The sequence below is a fragment of the Morone saxatilis genome, unplaced genomic scaffold (genome assembly GCF_004916995.1).
Source record: "Morone saxatilis isolate NCDOM2014 unplaced genomic scaffold, NCSU_SB_2.0 Contig16, whole genome shotgun sequence".
Classification (NCBI taxonomy): Eukaryota; Metazoa; Chordata; class Actinopteri; family Moronidae; genus Morone; species Morone saxatilis.
Window position 1 is genome coordinate 23756944 of NW_023339718.1, and position 15876 is coordinate 23772819.

At 41.3% G+C, this 15876-nt stretch overlaps 3 protein-coding genes across 4 annotated transcripts; all 3 read left to right on the forward strand.

Moving 5' to 3' along the window:
- The first annotated feature begins 414 nt into the window (after positions 1 to 414).
- LOC118325650 (mothers against decapentaplegic homolog 2) lies at positions 415 to 11660 on the forward strand. 2 transcript variants are annotated; one of them, XM_035658403.1, is made up of 11 exons: positions 415 to 592; positions 1624 to 2034; positions 3514 to 3603; positions 3809 to 4002; positions 5188 to 5322; positions 5567 to 5641; positions 7273 to 7326; positions 7500 to 7712; positions 7915 to 8052; positions 8779 to 8923; positions 9389 to 11660. In XM_035658403.1, exons 2-11 carry the CDS (start codon positions 1799 to 1801, stop codon positions 9510 to 9512), a joined length of 1404 nt encoding a protein of 467 aa, XP_035514296.1. In that variant the 5' UTR covers positions 415 to 592; positions 1624 to 1798; the 3' UTR covers positions 9513 to 11660. The 2 variants fall into 2 exon arrangements, with proteins under 2 accessions (XP_035514296.1, XP_035514297.1); XM_035658404.1 differs by having other exon boundaries at positions 5567 to 5629.
- Positions 11661 to 12602: 942 nt separating this feature from the next.
- On the forward strand, positions 12603 to 13851 carry LOC118326232 (immediate early response 3-interacting protein 1). The gene is made up of 3 exons (XM_035659186.1): positions 12603 to 12775; positions 13173 to 13274; positions 13413 to 13851. Exons 1-3 carry the CDS (start codon positions 12685 to 12687, stop codon positions 13466 to 13468), a joined length of 249 nt encoding a protein of 82 aa, XP_035515079.1. The 5' UTR covers positions 12603 to 12684; the 3' UTR covers positions 13469 to 13851.
- A 102-nt stretch (positions 13852 to 13953) lies between these two features.
- si:ch211-12e13.1 lies at positions 13954 to 15876 on the forward strand. Its single transcript, XM_035659185.1, has 5 exons — positions 13954 to 14328; positions 14421 to 14584; positions 14749 to 14991; positions 15167 to 15376; positions 15591 to 15876. Exons 1-5 carry the CDS (start codon positions 14096 to 14098, stop codon positions 15785 to 15787), a joined length of 1047 nt encoding a protein of 348 aa, XP_035515078.1. The 5' UTR covers positions 13954 to 14095; the 3' UTR covers positions 15788 to 15876.

Consider the following 15876-nt stretch of genomic DNA (forward strand, 5'->3'; position numbering starts at 1 on the left):
TACCAGGTGAGGCCAATACAACCTAATTAAACGCCTGAGTGAGGGGAGGAGCCATTGCCTCTCTCCATATACTATCCTGAGCAATTGTAGTTGTTACGATATGATACATAAACGGGAATAAAAACATTTTAACTTAAAAAATAATTTACATTGATTTTTTTAATGTTATATTATTTTAATAAAAATGTCTATAACGAGTTAACGCCGTGTAAAAATGCTGAGTAAGAATAGCTTTTGCCTCCAAAGCTGTGAGAATGACAGCTAATAATCAATAATGTCAAATAAACAATAAGGTTTGTCAAAAACATCAGCCGGTATTCAGAGTTTGGTTTCTTATAATCCTCCAATCAGTTTTTGAATAGGAGGGATTAAGAGCTCGTACGTAGCCATCACGTTTGTGTTGTTGTTCCGGTCTACCTAACCTAGCAAACTAGCTCCAGTAGCACTGGTAGCAACTTGAGAAGAGCCCACAAGCCTTGTCAAAATTAGCTGCAGTACAATACAGTTCAGGCATTTTTATGTCAACGAGGTGTTTAGAGGGCTGTGCACATATTTTTTTTCAAAAAGCGGAGCTTTGGACTTTAAAACTGGGGTAACTATTGAAATGCTTTTAGCTGTTTTCTTGACTTTGAAGCATGTTGTTTTGTGAGAGAGATGTAGGTCCGTTAGCCAGCGGGAGCCAGGGCTCAGTTTGGAAGAGTTCGTCCAAGATGCTAACTCATTTTGGTGCCGTGCTTATATTTTAGTAAAAGTCAGACACATTCAATAGCTACGTTCAAATAAAACATTACAACGTTTAGATTCATAGAGTGGCACATTGTTATTGGAGTAATTCTAGCCCGGGTTTATTTGACAAGCTGGCGTTAGGTAGCAAAGTAGCGCGACCTGACTGTTGCGCACAGGAGGTTTTTTCGTGGATCACAACAAAAGGATTTTTGATAACAAGCTGGCAGCTAGCTCAGTGGAGCTAACGCTAGCTGACCTAGCTAGAGGAGGACTTGTCCACGACTTGCCTCCCATCTGCTCAGTTACGTTGACTATAGTGTTTCGCTTTTCGTTTTTAGCGAAGCCTATTTCAGGATTTTGCTGTAAAACACTCAGCAAGCTAACGCTACTCAACTTATTGTTGTGATTTGAGTCAGCAGGCCCCCCCACCAGGTAGCTAGCAGCCGGCCTTCCCAGTTAGTGTTAGCACTGGGGGGGGGGGGGCCTGTCACAAAAGACTCTTCTTGTTCACATCCATTTTATAACGATAACTGTGTAATTCATCATGTTCATCAGTAGCTGGTCGTGATTGCTTCTGAGCGCGGAAAGCCACAGCCCGTGTGTTAACTTTATAAGTTTGCAAGCTAGCTAGCTTTGATGTCGAGCAGTGTTTGTGACAAGCTAACGTCAAGAGGACATCTCTACTTGTTCAACTCACCAAATGCTTAACTTCACGAGAGGAATTATGCAACGTTAGAAACGCTGCTGCCGAAACAACCTCACTATTATCTTCACTACTCGAAGTTTCACTGAGTAATACACGCTTTTTTCTATTGTTTTGAAAGGACTAGATATGGTTATGTTTCAGTACCATGTTTTGTTTGTAATGATGTACTTTGTGTGTGACTTTCTCCCAAGGTGTCCATCTCTTTTGAGTATATCCAGCTAGCACTGGCTTCCACCCTGTGACTCATTGGTCACTAGAGGGGCCCCATCAGAGCAAGGGCCCAAACTGTAGCTCTAGGTCCCCTCTGTCTGTGTGTGTGAGAGCTTGTGTTGAGTCCTCTGGAGACTCCCGGCTTGTCCAGCTACGATGTCCTCCATCTTGCCATTCACCCCTCCTGTGGTGAAGAGGCTGCTGGGCTGGAAGAAGTCGACCAGCGGCCCGGGCGGAGCAGGTGGCGGAGAGCAGAATGGGCAAGAGGAGAAGTGGTGCGAGAAGGCTGTGAAGAGCTTAGTGAAGAAGCTAAAGAAGACAGGCCAGCTAGATGAGCTGGAGAAAGCTATCACCACACAGAACTGCAACACCAAGTGTGTCACCATCCCCAGGTATACTGCACAGCACTAGACTCCTGCTGCTGTAACACAGGTTTCAGCAGTTGAGATAAGTTGAGACCTCCTGCGTAACCATGAAACATTGGGCTGTTTATAGATGCTGATCTTACACTTCTCTTTTCTTATGCTGTCACAATTTCCTGCGATTATTACCTAACATGCAAAGCTGTGGGAAGTGTGAAAAGGTTTGTTTAGCGATGCAAAATGTAGAAAATAAAGATAAATTGCTCATTAATGATGATGAGCTCAAAATCAATCTAATCACTATTTGTTTACAACTGTACTTACAGTTAGACCGTTTGTGTTCCTCTCATGGGGAGAGAGACATTAAAAGAGTCAGGGAAGATGTTGTCTTTATCAGCCAGCCAGCCTCGATGACCCAGACTCACGTTCAGTGGGAACACTGTGTTAACAGATTCATTCCCCACTGATGTGCAGCCAAGTACCACGTCAGATGTTTGTATGACTATAGATAGTGGGCTGGTTTTTATCGCCTGAGAACTGTTCTAGGCCACACTGTTATGTTTGTAGAGATGCAGTGGCTGGCTAGATGTGAATGAAATAATGTCTTGTAGAGGAGTGGACTGCGAGAGAGGACCTACATGAGAGAGGGTGGGTTACAAACCTAAAATAATGCCAGATTGGGGCATTGCCACCAGCCTTATTTACGTTAGTACATTTTGATTGTGATTGGGGAGCATGTCTACCCTGCTTGCCACCTTGGCAGGTACACATTCAACATTTAGATTGATTCTACTCTAAACACCTAGTTTCCTGCAGTAAAAATAGCTGTTGAATGTTAGGATCTACAAGCTGCTGTGGCTGGTGGACAAAAGTTGGTTTCCTGCCCTGTCACGAACCAGACAACAGCAATTTTGAATGGTAGTTGAGATCCCACTAAAGTAATAAAGTCTAGTACATGTTGTTGTGTATTTGTAGCATTTATCATGTAGAATTTGTTATTGTCCTGTTATTCAGAAGCAACTTCTCTTATTTGTCCTCATTCCAAGTTTTTCCATTTCTTAGCTTTTTGCCATTTTCTTGTGAATGTTTTGAGAATGTCTGTCTGAAAATGGATTTTTTTCCAAGGTTGCCTCCTCTGTTTTTTTCCCCTTCTTTTGTGCCATTGTGTGTCTTCAGTGTTTGTTTGAATGTCTCGAGATAAGTTATTTTCAGTGTTTGATACAATGCTACACTGTTGAAGAATGCTCTTTGTCTCACTCATTGTGTGTGTTAGCAGATTCCATGTTATATTTTCTCCCCTTATTCTGTCAAAAAGGCTTCTCTTATTTGAAGTTCCCATCTTTCATTTCCACAGCTGAAAATTAATTTGATGTCTTTATTTTGCCATAAGACTCCAATAAAAGAGGCCTTTTAATGTTCACATTACCCATATTGATATTTCTGAATGAGCCATGTCCCATGTTTATCATTTGTTTTTTGTTTTTGTTTTGTTGTTTTCTCTGTGCACAGCAATTGCTCTGAAATATGGGGACTGAGTACACCAAATACGATAGAACAGTGGGATACATCAGGCCTATACAGCTACCCTGACCAAACCAGGTGACTATCCTCAACTATTGTATGGTGGAGTTGTCATTACAATGTTGGTGACAGACATTGAGAACATCTTTGTTCCTCGTTCTCGTCACCACTCAATCCTATCCATCTCCATTTTCCTCCCCTACCTGGCCATTATGTGTCACCCCCTCTTCCCTGTGTGTCTTTCACCCATCTCACCGCCATCTCCTGTTTGCTGTTCAATCAGATCACTGGATGGCCGCCTGCAGGTCTCCCACAGGAAGGGGCTTCCCCATGTTATCTACTGCCGCTTGTGGCGATGGCCGGACCTTCACAGCCACCACGAGCTGCGCGCCATCGAAGCCTGTGAGTATGCCTTCCACCTAAAAAAGGATGAGGTCTGCATCAACCCCTACCACTACCAGAGGGTGGAGACCCCAGGTGAGACCCTGTCCAGTGGACATTTGTTACCTAAAACATGCACGTCTCTTGGTACTTCAGTGTCTACTGCATGATTGTTGCATGATTGTTGGAATCTGTTGGCTCCCACTGAGACTTGTACAGCTCAGCTGAATGCGAAGCAAAAGCATTTTAAAGACACTTGTCTGTGTAAAATGTAGTTTAATTTAGCAGCAATCAAAGTGTTGAGATGTTGTTGAGTGTAAGTAGGAATCTGAAAATGGGCCAGTCTATAGTGCACAACTTATGAAACGTCCTCCTTTGTGTTTACTTAAAGGAATAATTCAACATTCTGTGAAACTCATTTGCTTTTTTGCTGAGAGTTAGATGAAAAGATCAATCGCATTCTGTATGTCTGTATGGTAAACATAAAGCTACTGCCAGCAGAAGCTTAGCTTAGCTTAGCTTAGCATGAAGACTGGAACCTTGGGGAAACGGCGTGTCTAGCTCTGTCCAACAGTTACGAAATAGGTCTACTGGCCCCCTTTTAAACACTCGACCATTAACATGTTCCATCTTGTTTGTTCAATCAATATAAAAACAACAATTTGTGGTTTTGTAGACAGGTTATGTATGGGACTGCTTCTTAGGAGGACTCAGTGACTACCTGGAATCTTGTGGTCATCTTCAGTGGTTACTCCTCAGAAAGTTCAAGATTAAACAAACCAGATATGTGGAAACCAGATGGCAGGCAGTTTTTTTTTTTTTTTTTTTTTTTACCTTTTAGACACAGCCATGCTAGTTGTTTCCCCCTGTTTCCAGTCTTTATGCCTTAAGTTGTATCCTTATATAGTATTAGTATAACAAACAGAGATGAGAGTTGTTTCAGTCTTTGCATCTGAGTCTGAGTCTTGGCAAGAAGCATCTGCCAAAATGTCTAACTAGTCTTTTTAGAGTTTCAGGGGTGAACAATTAAGTTAAAATCTGCAGTGAAACCTGTCTTAAACTGAAATATTAAACTGCTAATGGTTTGTTAAGTTTCACTGGGGAGTTCTGGTGTTTCATCATTGTCTTATTGCTGTTGCAAATATTTTTCCACAATAATAAAATTTGTTTCAAAGCGCTTGTTTAAAACTGTCCAAAAACAACTGTCAATAATTTTGGAAAAGCTTATAAACTGACAGGAGTCTAACTCATCTCTTCTGACTCTTTTACCCAACCCTCTAGTGCTGCCTCCTGTTCTTGTGCCAAGACACTCAGATATCCTGCCAGAGCTGCCACCTCTGGATGACTACACTCATTCCATACCCGAGAACACAAACTTTCCTGCAGGAATCGAACCTCCAAATAACTATATACCAGGTGAGTTTATCTCTGCGCTGGATGGCCGTGACTGTATTTGACTAATTCACTGAAGGGTTTAATTTGCCATTCTCTATGACCTGGTTTTAGCTGTGGAATTCCTTTGCTTTTACTATTACATCGTTTAAGGGAAAAATTAGATGGATAGATAGTATCACGTTTCCTTGATTTCAGTGGGTTAAACAGCCCTATGAAGTTCTGATAACGTCACAGCTCATTTCCTTCTACTGTATCATTTCAACAGAAACGCCTCCACCAGGCTACATCAGTGAGGATGGGGAGGCCAGCGATCAACAGATGAATCAAAGTATGGACACAGGTACCCTAGACTAGCAACTCCTTCTCCTTCCCTTGTGAGTCTGCCTCACCTCCCCAACCAGGTCAAAGTAAAACTTATCTTTTCATGGAATAAATCTGTGGAAAGATGCATAAATGATTAACAGCCATCAACACAACAACTTAAAATATTTAGAGCGGAACCTGATAATAAAGTAAAATTGGTGTAATGCTCTATCATTAACATCCTCATTCCCTTCAACAAATGTATATCATGTTTTATAGAGCAGAGATTTGGAATGAGCTGCAAATATTGATTTTGACCTGGTTTTAATATAAATTGTATTTATGTTTCCCAGTGAATAAATACTGATCTGATCTACTCTTCATATGAAGCCAGCCTTGGATCAAAGATTGATGACAATACTGAACATTTTGAGAGTGTTGTCTAGAGAGGTTGTAGCTCTGTGGATTAACAGATGCATGTAACACTCTTCTGAGTTTCTCTAGGAAGTTCTCTGGTAATGGACTTGAGAAAGTTAGGAGGGATGGTACATTTTCTGTCACCAGTTCAGGGAATACACTTGCATATCAAGGGCTTGGAGCCCAAGGGGCGTAAGTGCATTGTATCAGATTTTACAAGAGAGCCAAAACAAATTTTAATCAGACTTGAATCAGCTGCAGTTGCCATGTACTAAACACAATATTGATCTTTTTGTGTTATCAGATCACTATAAAAACAATATTGCAACAGCTGAAGTTGAAAAATATTTATTATACATTTTGAAAAGGCAAAATAATGAGATTATGCCTTTTTTGGCCACAAACATTTTTCCAATAGACTAATGCAGAATATGGGCTGATATAAGTAAACAATTGTAAACCCCATTAATTTGAATTCTAAAGGACACACAATTACACTATAGTCAACACTGGAAAAAAGATGAGAACAAATATCTTCATCTTGAAGTAATGTGCAACAACTTTCACCAAGGTTTTAAAATTTCTAGGCTACAATGAATGTATTAAATCAATGGCTACTGATTTTTCTTTATAAACTTTTTAAAACCTCTATAAAAGGTATAATTGCATGCGTCTCCTTGGACTCCTGTGTTCTTACTCATTTGAAACATTCAAAGAGCTATAAAACTCCTAATAACAAAGGGTGCACGCTCATTTGCACCCTTTTGGCACTGAACAAACCCCCACTTTGACTGTTACAACCTATGGGTCATCATTTCAGTCGTGTCCTTTTGGCACTAAAAAGATCTCACTGAGGGCTTTCATTTGATATATAATACTCGCTTAAAATGGCACTTGCACACCTTTGGCTCCAAGCCCTCCTTATGTTCTGTCTTTGCTTTTATAACACTCCTGCCAAGCTCCAAATTCCCAGCCTCGGAGTGTGTTAGCATGTTCAATGTGCTGCTAATGAGAACCATATCAGCAGCAGCAAGCTAATTTCTTAGCACGAAGAACATTTGGTTTGCGAGCATCTCAACAAGCAAGCTGTAGGATGTACAGACATCACCCAAACTGATCTGTATTACAGTATGATTTCATTCCTTTAGTAAGGCAGCCACCAGTTTCTTCTTTGAACTGATCCACCTGTTCCCCATGTTATGGTCTCCTATGAACCCATCCATATCAATGACTTCATGTTTTCTTTGTCAGGTTCTCCAGCAGAGCTTTCCCCCAGCACTCTGTCTCCTGTCAATCACAGCATGGGTAAGATGCAAATCCTTCCTGTCTAAAACAATGCAGAACAACATATTAATACATCACAGCTTGGAACCTAGTTAGAGTCATATTATATACACAGACATCTTTTCATTAGCAACATTAGTGTTGTATCAAAAAGAGACTTTTGGGATGAACTTCACTGTGATCCTCTACTGTAGACCTGCAGCCGGTGACTTACTCGGAGCCAGCCTTTTGGTGCTCTATAGCTTACTACGAGCTGAACCAGCGCGTCGGGGAGACGTTCCACGCCTCTCAGCCCTCGCTGACGGTGGATGGATTCACAGATCCATCAAACTCTGAGCGTTTCTGCCTGGGCCTGCTGTCTAATGTCAACAGGAACGCCACTGTGGAGATGACCCGGAGGCACATAGGTAAGGCACAGCTTCAGGTAGACAACCTGTTACCCTCTTACAGATTTATGATGATCATGTTTGTTGTACTTAGACCAGCTCAGGAGTTAGAGCTGCCACCCACTGATCAGAGTCAGCGGTTCAGTACCAATCCTCCTGTCCAAATGTCCAACCCAAAGTTGTATTTGATGAGCACATTGACTGTGTCTGTCTGTGTTTACAGGAAGAGGAGTTAGACTCTACTACATTGGAGGGGAGGTATTTGCTGAGTGCCTGAGTGATAGCGCCATCTTTGTCCAGAGTCCAAACTGCAACCAGCGGTATGGCTGGCATCCAGCTACAGTGTGTAAAATTCCTCCAGGTAAGATGCTGAAGATGCTACTTGTGTTGCACTCTGACAGACTAACAGTAAGGTCAGTGCTGATTGGACAAAAGCAAATTATAGACTGGATAGCTTCTTGGCTTGAACATGCGGAGCTCTTTGCATGTAAATGAAGATGATTCTGAAGACCTTACATAACCAGCCAACCCACCATACTGAACACTGAATGTAGATTTATGAAGGTGTACAGAACCAAAAATGTGCTGTGTCGCCCGAAATGTGCCTCTGTACAGTTTGAAGTTGGTAGCTATCATCCATCTGTTGCAAAGGTCACTGCAAAAAAAAAAAAACCTTCCAAGCATATCGGTGTCCATAGAAACCTTTTCCAAACCGCTTCTGCAGTACAATGCACTTTCATGTTTGAGTTTTTTTTTTTTGTTTTTTTTTTAAGGCATTTTAAAGTTAAGCTTAAAGGTGAAAAGGAAATTAAAGCCATGCTTAATGATTGAAATCATTGATTGGGTGAACAGCCTATCTGGACTCACTCACTCATTGTCACCTACTGGTTCTGATGCTGCCTCGGCATGTTCATGCCGCCCAACTGCCAGCAGTTAAGGCCAACTACAGCCACACACCACAAAAACTCTGAACAATAATTAGGCCAAATGTCAGCTTGGTATGTCAAGGCCCTAAGATTTTTCTTTTAAGAATCACTGGGGAAACCCACATTAACCACTGGCCTGTTTACCTCTTTGTTCCCTTTAGGCTGTAATCTAAAAATATTCAACAACCAGGAATTTGCAGCCCTGCTAGCTCAGTCTGTCAACCAGGGCTTTGAAGCGGTCTACCAGCTCACCAGGATGTGCACCATCCGCATGAGCTTTGTCAAAGGCTGGGGAGCCGAGTACAGGTGAGCCCCTGCCAACTGTACTTTATTTGAACACTTTAATTCAAATATTCTATATTCACGTTTTAATTAGTAACGTGGAAAGCACTTTACTAATTTTGACTGTTTGTACCAGTGTATAATTGTTTACCTGTCAAGACATGGAAAATTGATCTGAAATGTATAGTTAAGGAATTGATTATGAGGATGCCTCACGAACTCTTCAGTAGTAGCATCGCTTTGAGAATTTAGCTTCTGTCATTAATGACAGCATAGGGGTGTTTCTTGTTTAGAGTGGAAGGATTTTTATCTTAACAATAAAGTTTCAAGTGGAGACCTACAAACCACGACACCCTCTTCCTAGCAGCACTAATACATACTGTGCATAATAAAGCACAGCATGAATCATCATAAGTCATGTGTTGTATGGAGTGTAAATGCTAGGTTCAGCGCAGCCCAGGCATTAATAAGTGTGTCTCTGTTCTCCAGGCGGCAGACTGTCACAAGCACTCCTTGCTGGATCGAGCTGCATTTGAACGGTCCCCTGCAGTGGCTGGACAAGGTTCTGACCCAGATGGGTTCCCCGTCTGCACGCTGCTCCAGTATGTCCTAAACAGCTATGGAAACGCCCCAAAAAAACGCAGCCCATTACATTATCATTAAATTCTAAAGTTGTGAGTCCTTTCATGAAAAAAAAAAAATGGAAACCCCACAGAATGAATTTTCTGTAACATTCTTCATAGTATTTGTGGCCCAGTTCCACATCCCTCTTTTAACTTTACACACACACAAACAAAAGAACAAACGCACCCACACTGTCGCACTCACATACACACACATACAGACTTTTCAGTAAAGAATTTGGCACTTTGTTACCCATCGATGTCATGCACCTTGTTAAATTGCTTTTCCCCAAATCCTTAATATTAGATCTATTTGTGGTACAAATAAAATGTATATTGGTTTTTAGTCCAGGAAGTAGGGGAAATACCAAAAATATCTGTGAATAGTTTCTCAGTATTGAAGATTGCTTGTATGAGTAACACGAGCTTGAATGCTAAAATGATTTTAGTTCCAGCCCACCCCAACCATTGTTCTGAACCTAAGTTTATGTTTCTCTGGGAAACTTGGCCCCATCTTTTGTCAGGGGGAGGTGGCTTGGTGAAGAAACGATGGCCTTGGTGGCCGTTCTCCTCTGAAGGAAACGCCACAGTGTGTTTATGAAATTTGATTGAATTGCCAGAATGGCCCTTTTTGTAACTCTCGACGTGTGTCGTTATAAGACATACTTCTTAATGGACAAATAGGAATGTTAGTTTAAAAAATAATAATTCAAAACCCCAAACCAACTGCAAGCTCGATCAGGCTGTAGTTTATTGATTTGTCATTATATGGCACTCTATGTGTCCTTGGTTTAGTTGATTTACATCCCCACTGAACAGCCTGGTATGGAAGCTAATGAGTTGACCAGGCTTTGCGAGGTGCACTGGGCAGGGACCAGAGAATATCAGCAGTTATCGAAAGCTTTTTTTTTTCCTCTCTCTTTTTGACACGACACTGGGAGTCCTGGGGCTCTCCGAGGTGAAGCATTAACAGTCTCACCAGGAGAAATTGAAGGTATCAATGAATTCATTCTGTTTTTAGCCTATATCCCCATTGTTTTGCTACTTTTTTGTATTCTCATGTATTTTTATATATAAATATACTTAAAAATTTCTGTCGTTCACTTTTTATTAAAGTAATATTTTCAAGACCACAGCTGTTTCTAAAGTGACATGGAGGGCATGGATCATTCCTTTGTTCGACCCAAAAGGTTTTGTTTGAATTCATTTCCAATTGCAGCTCTTTGTCTTGGTTAAAAAAAAAAAAAAAGAAACATTTCACTGCCCCACATGATGTGTAGCCTGTTTCTATCCTTTGTTTTTCCAAAGATATCTGGTGCATTTAAAGTACACAAAACAACAAATTTGCCTGAAACCCTAAATCTTCCTGTCATGATTTTAATGATTCCAGACGCATGTAAAACTTTGTGATGGCCATTCATTCATTCATCTCTTCACTTTTTTTGAAAAACACACGTGACCTCTTGTAGCCTTTTGGTGCTTAGTCAAGCGGGTTAAGGTCCACCAGATGTAATTGGCTTTTAAAATGTTACAGAAACATGGGAGGAGAGCAGTTTTCTTCCATGTGAACAGAAGAGCGAATGCCTGCACACTGGGACATTCTGTGTTAATGTGTGTATTGTATTTGTTTTGTCTATAAAATACAGTATGTACAACAAGACTAATTAGCTTAAACTCTGCCATTATTGTCATTATGTGGCTGTTGCGAGTCTTCCCCCCCCCCCCCCCCCNNCCCCCCCCTTCTTTTTGATGTAAATGTGTTTACCTTATGGCACTAGTGATTGTACTTTAAGTGCACCTAGTGAGGTTTGGATTTGGGGAACTGAACCATGTGTTAGGGTCCAGTGTTACATTGTTTTTATCTTTGGCCTACAACATATGAATGTGAAAAAATACATTACAAAAACTGACGTGGACCAGACGTACATATACATAACAGTAGTACAGTATGTGTGTATTTAACAGTAATCTTTTTGCAAAGCAGTCAGTACAGTAGATGTCGCAGTTGTTTTACCAGTAGAGGGCGGTATTGATAGAGCAGTTCTTTTTTTTTTTTTTTTTCTGACCATAAGCTTCTCAGGCGTGTGGCATATTATGCAGACTTCATAAAACACTAATAAAGATTTTTATTCTCATGATTCTGTTTGTATGTGTGTGTTTCCTGATTGTAGATATTGGGGATATTTATTAAAACAAAGATGGATTTAGTCTACATTGTTAATCTTGGTTTAACTTAGTGCATCTGGCAACATAACCCTCTTGTAAAGTTACAATGGTGAGTGTGTACTAATGGTTGCTGTCTACAATTGCTAAGCAGTGGAGGAAAGTAATAAAGTACATTCACTCAAATACTGTACCTAAGTGCATATTTGAGGTTCTACTAGTTACCTACAAGTAGCATATATAAAATGATTCATTTCTTACATCTTCATACTATTTAAACTATTACCCCAATAATGATTACACATATTTTGCTGGTAATGTTTATCTATTAGATAATGGTAATTGTATTTTAATGTGATTTTGAATTTGCATTCTTGAAATTGAATATTTTTCCATTGTGTTATTACTAAAGTAAAGGGTGAGAGTACTTCTACAGCACCTCTGAAAATTTTGAGGTATGTGTATTCTACTTGAGTGTTTCCATGTTCACAGTACTTAATGTTTCTACATTTTACTCAACATTTGTTTCACAACTTTAGTTACAAGTTACCTGTCAGATTATGGTTGTACATAATAATTTATAAAGTCTGATGCATCGTCATAAATTAAACCATCCAATGTAAATAAAGCAATTAAAATCAGCTACACCTCAACCAACTACAACATTAAATTACGTCTTACATATTAATGGTCCAATAATATAATAACACTGACATTCTGTCTACTTTAGCTGATAATACTTCCCTGTACTTCTACTGAGGTGACATTTTCAATGTGAAACTTCTTACTAGTAATACAGTTTTATTATAGAGTCATGTTGCTATATTGACTGAATACTTCCTCCACCACGGTTGTTCATAAGGTAACTGCACTTTCCTGTGTCTGTTACCTGTCTGACAAGCGACAAGCTGCCATTAGGTTTGACCTTCCTCAGCCACCGTAGGCTACGTCAGAAGTAAATAGTGTCATTAGCTAACGTTAGGTACTCATAAAGACAGCATGGCGTTTACTTTGTACTCTCTTATTCAGGCAGCAATCCTGTGCGTCAATGCTGTCGCTGTATTGCATGAAGAACGGTTTCTGAGTAAAAGTAAGTGGCTGGAGTTCAAACTGCAAATGCGAAAGTCCAAACAGCTAGCATAGCTAATGCTAACTATCTGGTAACCTCACAGCTAACGTACATTTATAAGAGCATTAAAGTATTTGGGATGTATGAAGGGTGATTCATAGTTGTACCTGCCTGTAATGAGCGGTTCAATGTGTCAGTCACTGTTTAAATCTAACGTTATAGTTTAGTATTTGTTACAATATCCTGAGCTCTAGAAAGCTTCAAAACAACTTTATTTAAAAAGGGATGCACAACAATCTCATATTTTAGGCTTAACTAAAGGTGGGGAAATACATATACAATACATTTTAACCGTATTTGACAAAAATACACTTAAGGAAAACAGTACTCAGTCAAATCTGTCTGTCTGAACCATTAGTTGGCTGGGGTGTGGACCAAAGTGTGGGAGGTTTCGGAGATGAACCAGGCATCAAAGTGCAGCTAATGAACCTTATCCGCTCTGTGAGGACAGTGATGAGAGGTGGGTGTTGACTCTACCACACACACACACACACACACACACACACACACACAGTCTATACAAGGCTGAGTGACACGGAAACCTCGTGGGAGCCCTCCTGGCTCTGATCTTGTGATCTTGTCTTTCTGTGCCCCGCAGTGCCGTTGATTGCAGTGAATTCAGTGTGCATTGTACTGCTGCTTCTGTTTGGATGAAGAGGAGCGAGTGAAGATGGACCAACCAGTCTGCTGTCAGGAGAACATCTCCAGCACCTCAGGAACCCTTCTGAAGAAACAGATTTTGTCTCTTTGACACACAGAATGTCTCCTGTCAGCCTGAATATGAATGTTATCATTTGTTATTTTAACACAGGGGATACTTGTGAAGGCCTGTTTCATAGAGCGTCGTCATTCAAAATAACTAAATGAAGAACGGTTATTTCCCCTCTTATTTTGAAAAGCACAATACAATGCTGAGGAGTCACCACTTCATTTTTGATTGAAATAAATGTTTTTACGCCTTTCTGAGAATAACATAACTGACTGTTTGTGTTTGTGATTTCTACACTGAAAACATGTAAATAAACTCTTGAATACATGCTGTTGTTGTTGAAATGATCGAACGAAAAGAGTTTAAGTTCACTAAGTGTGCTAACGCCTTTCATTTCCTCAAATAGTCGAGGGCGTGTTGTTTGTCCCAAGTCGCACTCCGTACTTCTAACCAGCGTCACACACAGTGATCGTGTGTTGGCTTTATGGTCCCGACCATTGGCAGTATATGTGTGTATGTGTGTATATATCCCGAGCTGCCGAGCGATAATAATGCTGTGTCAGTAATGGGGAATGCGCAGTTACGCTGTTGCCTCTCTCACTGCGTGCTCTGTGTATGTTGTTTATGTTTACATTTACTGTTCCCATAAGTTGTTGAAGACCAATGTGCTCAACAACGAGAGGCTTCCGAGTTTTGTGTACCTTTACATCAGATATGTGAGCAGAGCTGTGACTCGGAGGACAGGCTGCCTGTACACAGCAGCTCCACAGAGGACTGAGGTTGTGTACACGGTCCTCAACTGCAGGTGAGCGTCTAACGAGGAGGCTTATTCAACTGTGTGCACCGAGCTGGCTGCCCGTCCTACCCGTGTTGACCCGGTGTATTTGTCTGCATAAGGCTGGAGACTCCCCTGTTGAGGAGGTTCTGCAGTGCTGCAGGGTATGGCTGGGATTACCCAGACACCGAGTACAGAGACATCCCACTGTGCTTCCCAGAGTTCCTCTGTGACAGACTGCTGCTTATGCTGCTGACTGATGAGAAGTTCAGCCTCAGCCCAGCAGGTCAGACACATTCAGAGAGTCTCTTTTTAGCTCCAGCTTGTGGTTTTGCAGAGGCTTTTTGCACCAGTAGATTACATTGAGTTTATTCCCACTGCTGTAAGTCCATGTTTTATTGGTGAGTTTATAATAAAAGCTTGGAAAATGATTGTGAATTACTTCCGCAGGTCTTGTTCGTGTGCGTCAGAGTCTGAAAACCCTTCAGCCAGTTGACGAACTGAAGAAGGGCCCGTTCATGCTGCAAGTTCGAGTCCTGGAGTACCGGCAAACTGACGCAGGGGTGCAGGTGGATGTGTGTCTGTCTGCCACTTCTCGTACAGGATGCCCAGTGTGGGAGAGCATCCTGACACTGCTGTCCAATAACAAGCTGCACAAAGCCAACAGATGCCAACCAAGAAAAGAAAATGAGAGTGAGTAACAGCATTGAGATTTACACTCAGAATGCCTTATTACAACAGGAGCCTTTGTACAGTGGCTGCCTTGCGTTTAATGTTTCCCAATAGCACACTTAGTTTAGAGATTAGGATGTAACATACATGAGTGCCCACTCAGACTCTTTCTGCTTCTGTTTCCTTGTTCTGACAGGCCAGCCAGATGAGCCTGTGCCAGAGAATGTGAAGCAGGTTGAGCTCAGGGTTCCCAGGACTGCCGGTCTGCAGTGTCTGTGGTCCCTGTCTGACTTCTCCCCCTATCGGCTCCTCTCCCTACCGGCCACGCTCTTTGACTACAGATCCCAGACCTCCCCGAGTCTCTGGATGCTGTCTGTCTGCTTGGCTGAAATAGAAAAACACAAAGGTAATACATTTTATGGGTAGACCAAACTGACTGATAGCTTGACGTAACATTGTAGTAATTTAACATGCAGCCAGTTCATCAGAGCTTTTATATTTGCTGTGAACAGCGAGCAGGCAAGGCAAAATGTCTGCAGTGAAAAAGGTCAATAGTCATATATTTATTGTGCGAGTGTTTTCAGTGGTCAGACCTCGTCATTGCTCTGTTGTGTCATCAGGCGTTGGCGTCATCACAGCTCCTGTCAACGTCACCGCCCAGTTTAAGGACCCTCTGTCGGTGCCAGGCAGAGTGACAATCAGGTTTTGGGAGATGACCAGAGACGGGGGTCAGTCTTCTGCCCAAGGCCTCAGCTTCCATATGCAGCAGCAGGGACACAACACGTCTCACATGATGGGGTTGATTTCTAGGTCTTGATTAACATAGAAGCTTGATATTTGTAGTTTAGCCAAAACACAGTAAAATGTGACACTGTATAATTAATTCAATGAAACAGTTAAAGTATT

Excerpts from the sequence above, each read along its gene's own strand:
- LOC118325650 (XM_035658403.1), top strand. The coding sequence starts at position 1,799 with ATGTCCTCCATCTTGCCATTCACCCCTCCTGTGGTGAAGAGGCTGCTG. Across the intron at positions 4,003-5,187 it reads CCAGAGGGTGGAGACCCCAG|TGCTGCCTCCTGTTCTTGTG; the intron begins GTGAGACCCTGT and ends CCAACCCTCTAG. Across the intron at positions 8,053-8,778 it reads AGTGTGTAAAATTCCTCCAG|GCTGTAATCTAAAAATATTC; the intron begins GTAAGATGCTGA and ends TGTTCCCTTTAG.
- LOC118326232 (XM_035659186.1), top strand. The coding sequence starts at position 12,685 with ATGGCGTTTACTTTGTACTCTCTTATTCAGGCAGCAATCCTGTGCGTC. Across the intron at positions 12,776-13,172 it reads AGAACGGTTTCTGAGTAAAA|TTGGCTGGGGTGTGGACCAA; the intron begins GTAAGTGGCTGG and ends CTGAACCATTAG. Across the intron at positions 13,275-13,412 it reads TGTGAGGACAGTGATGAGAG|TGCCGTTGATTGCAGTGAAT; the intron begins GTGGGTGTTGAC and ends TGTGCCCCGCAG.
- si:ch211-12e13.1 (XM_035659185.1), top strand. The coding sequence starts at position 14,096 with ATGCGCAGTTACGCTGTTGCCTCTCTCACTGCGTGCTCTGTGTATGTT. Across the intron at positions 14,329-14,420 it reads TACACGGTCCTCAACTGCAG|GCTGGAGACTCCCCTGTTGA; the intron begins GTGAGCGTCTAA and ends TGTCTGCATAAG. Across the intron at positions 15,377-15,590 it reads TGAAATAGAAAAACACAAAG|GCGTTGGCGTCATCACAGCT; the intron begins GTAATACATTTT and ends TTGTGTCATCAG.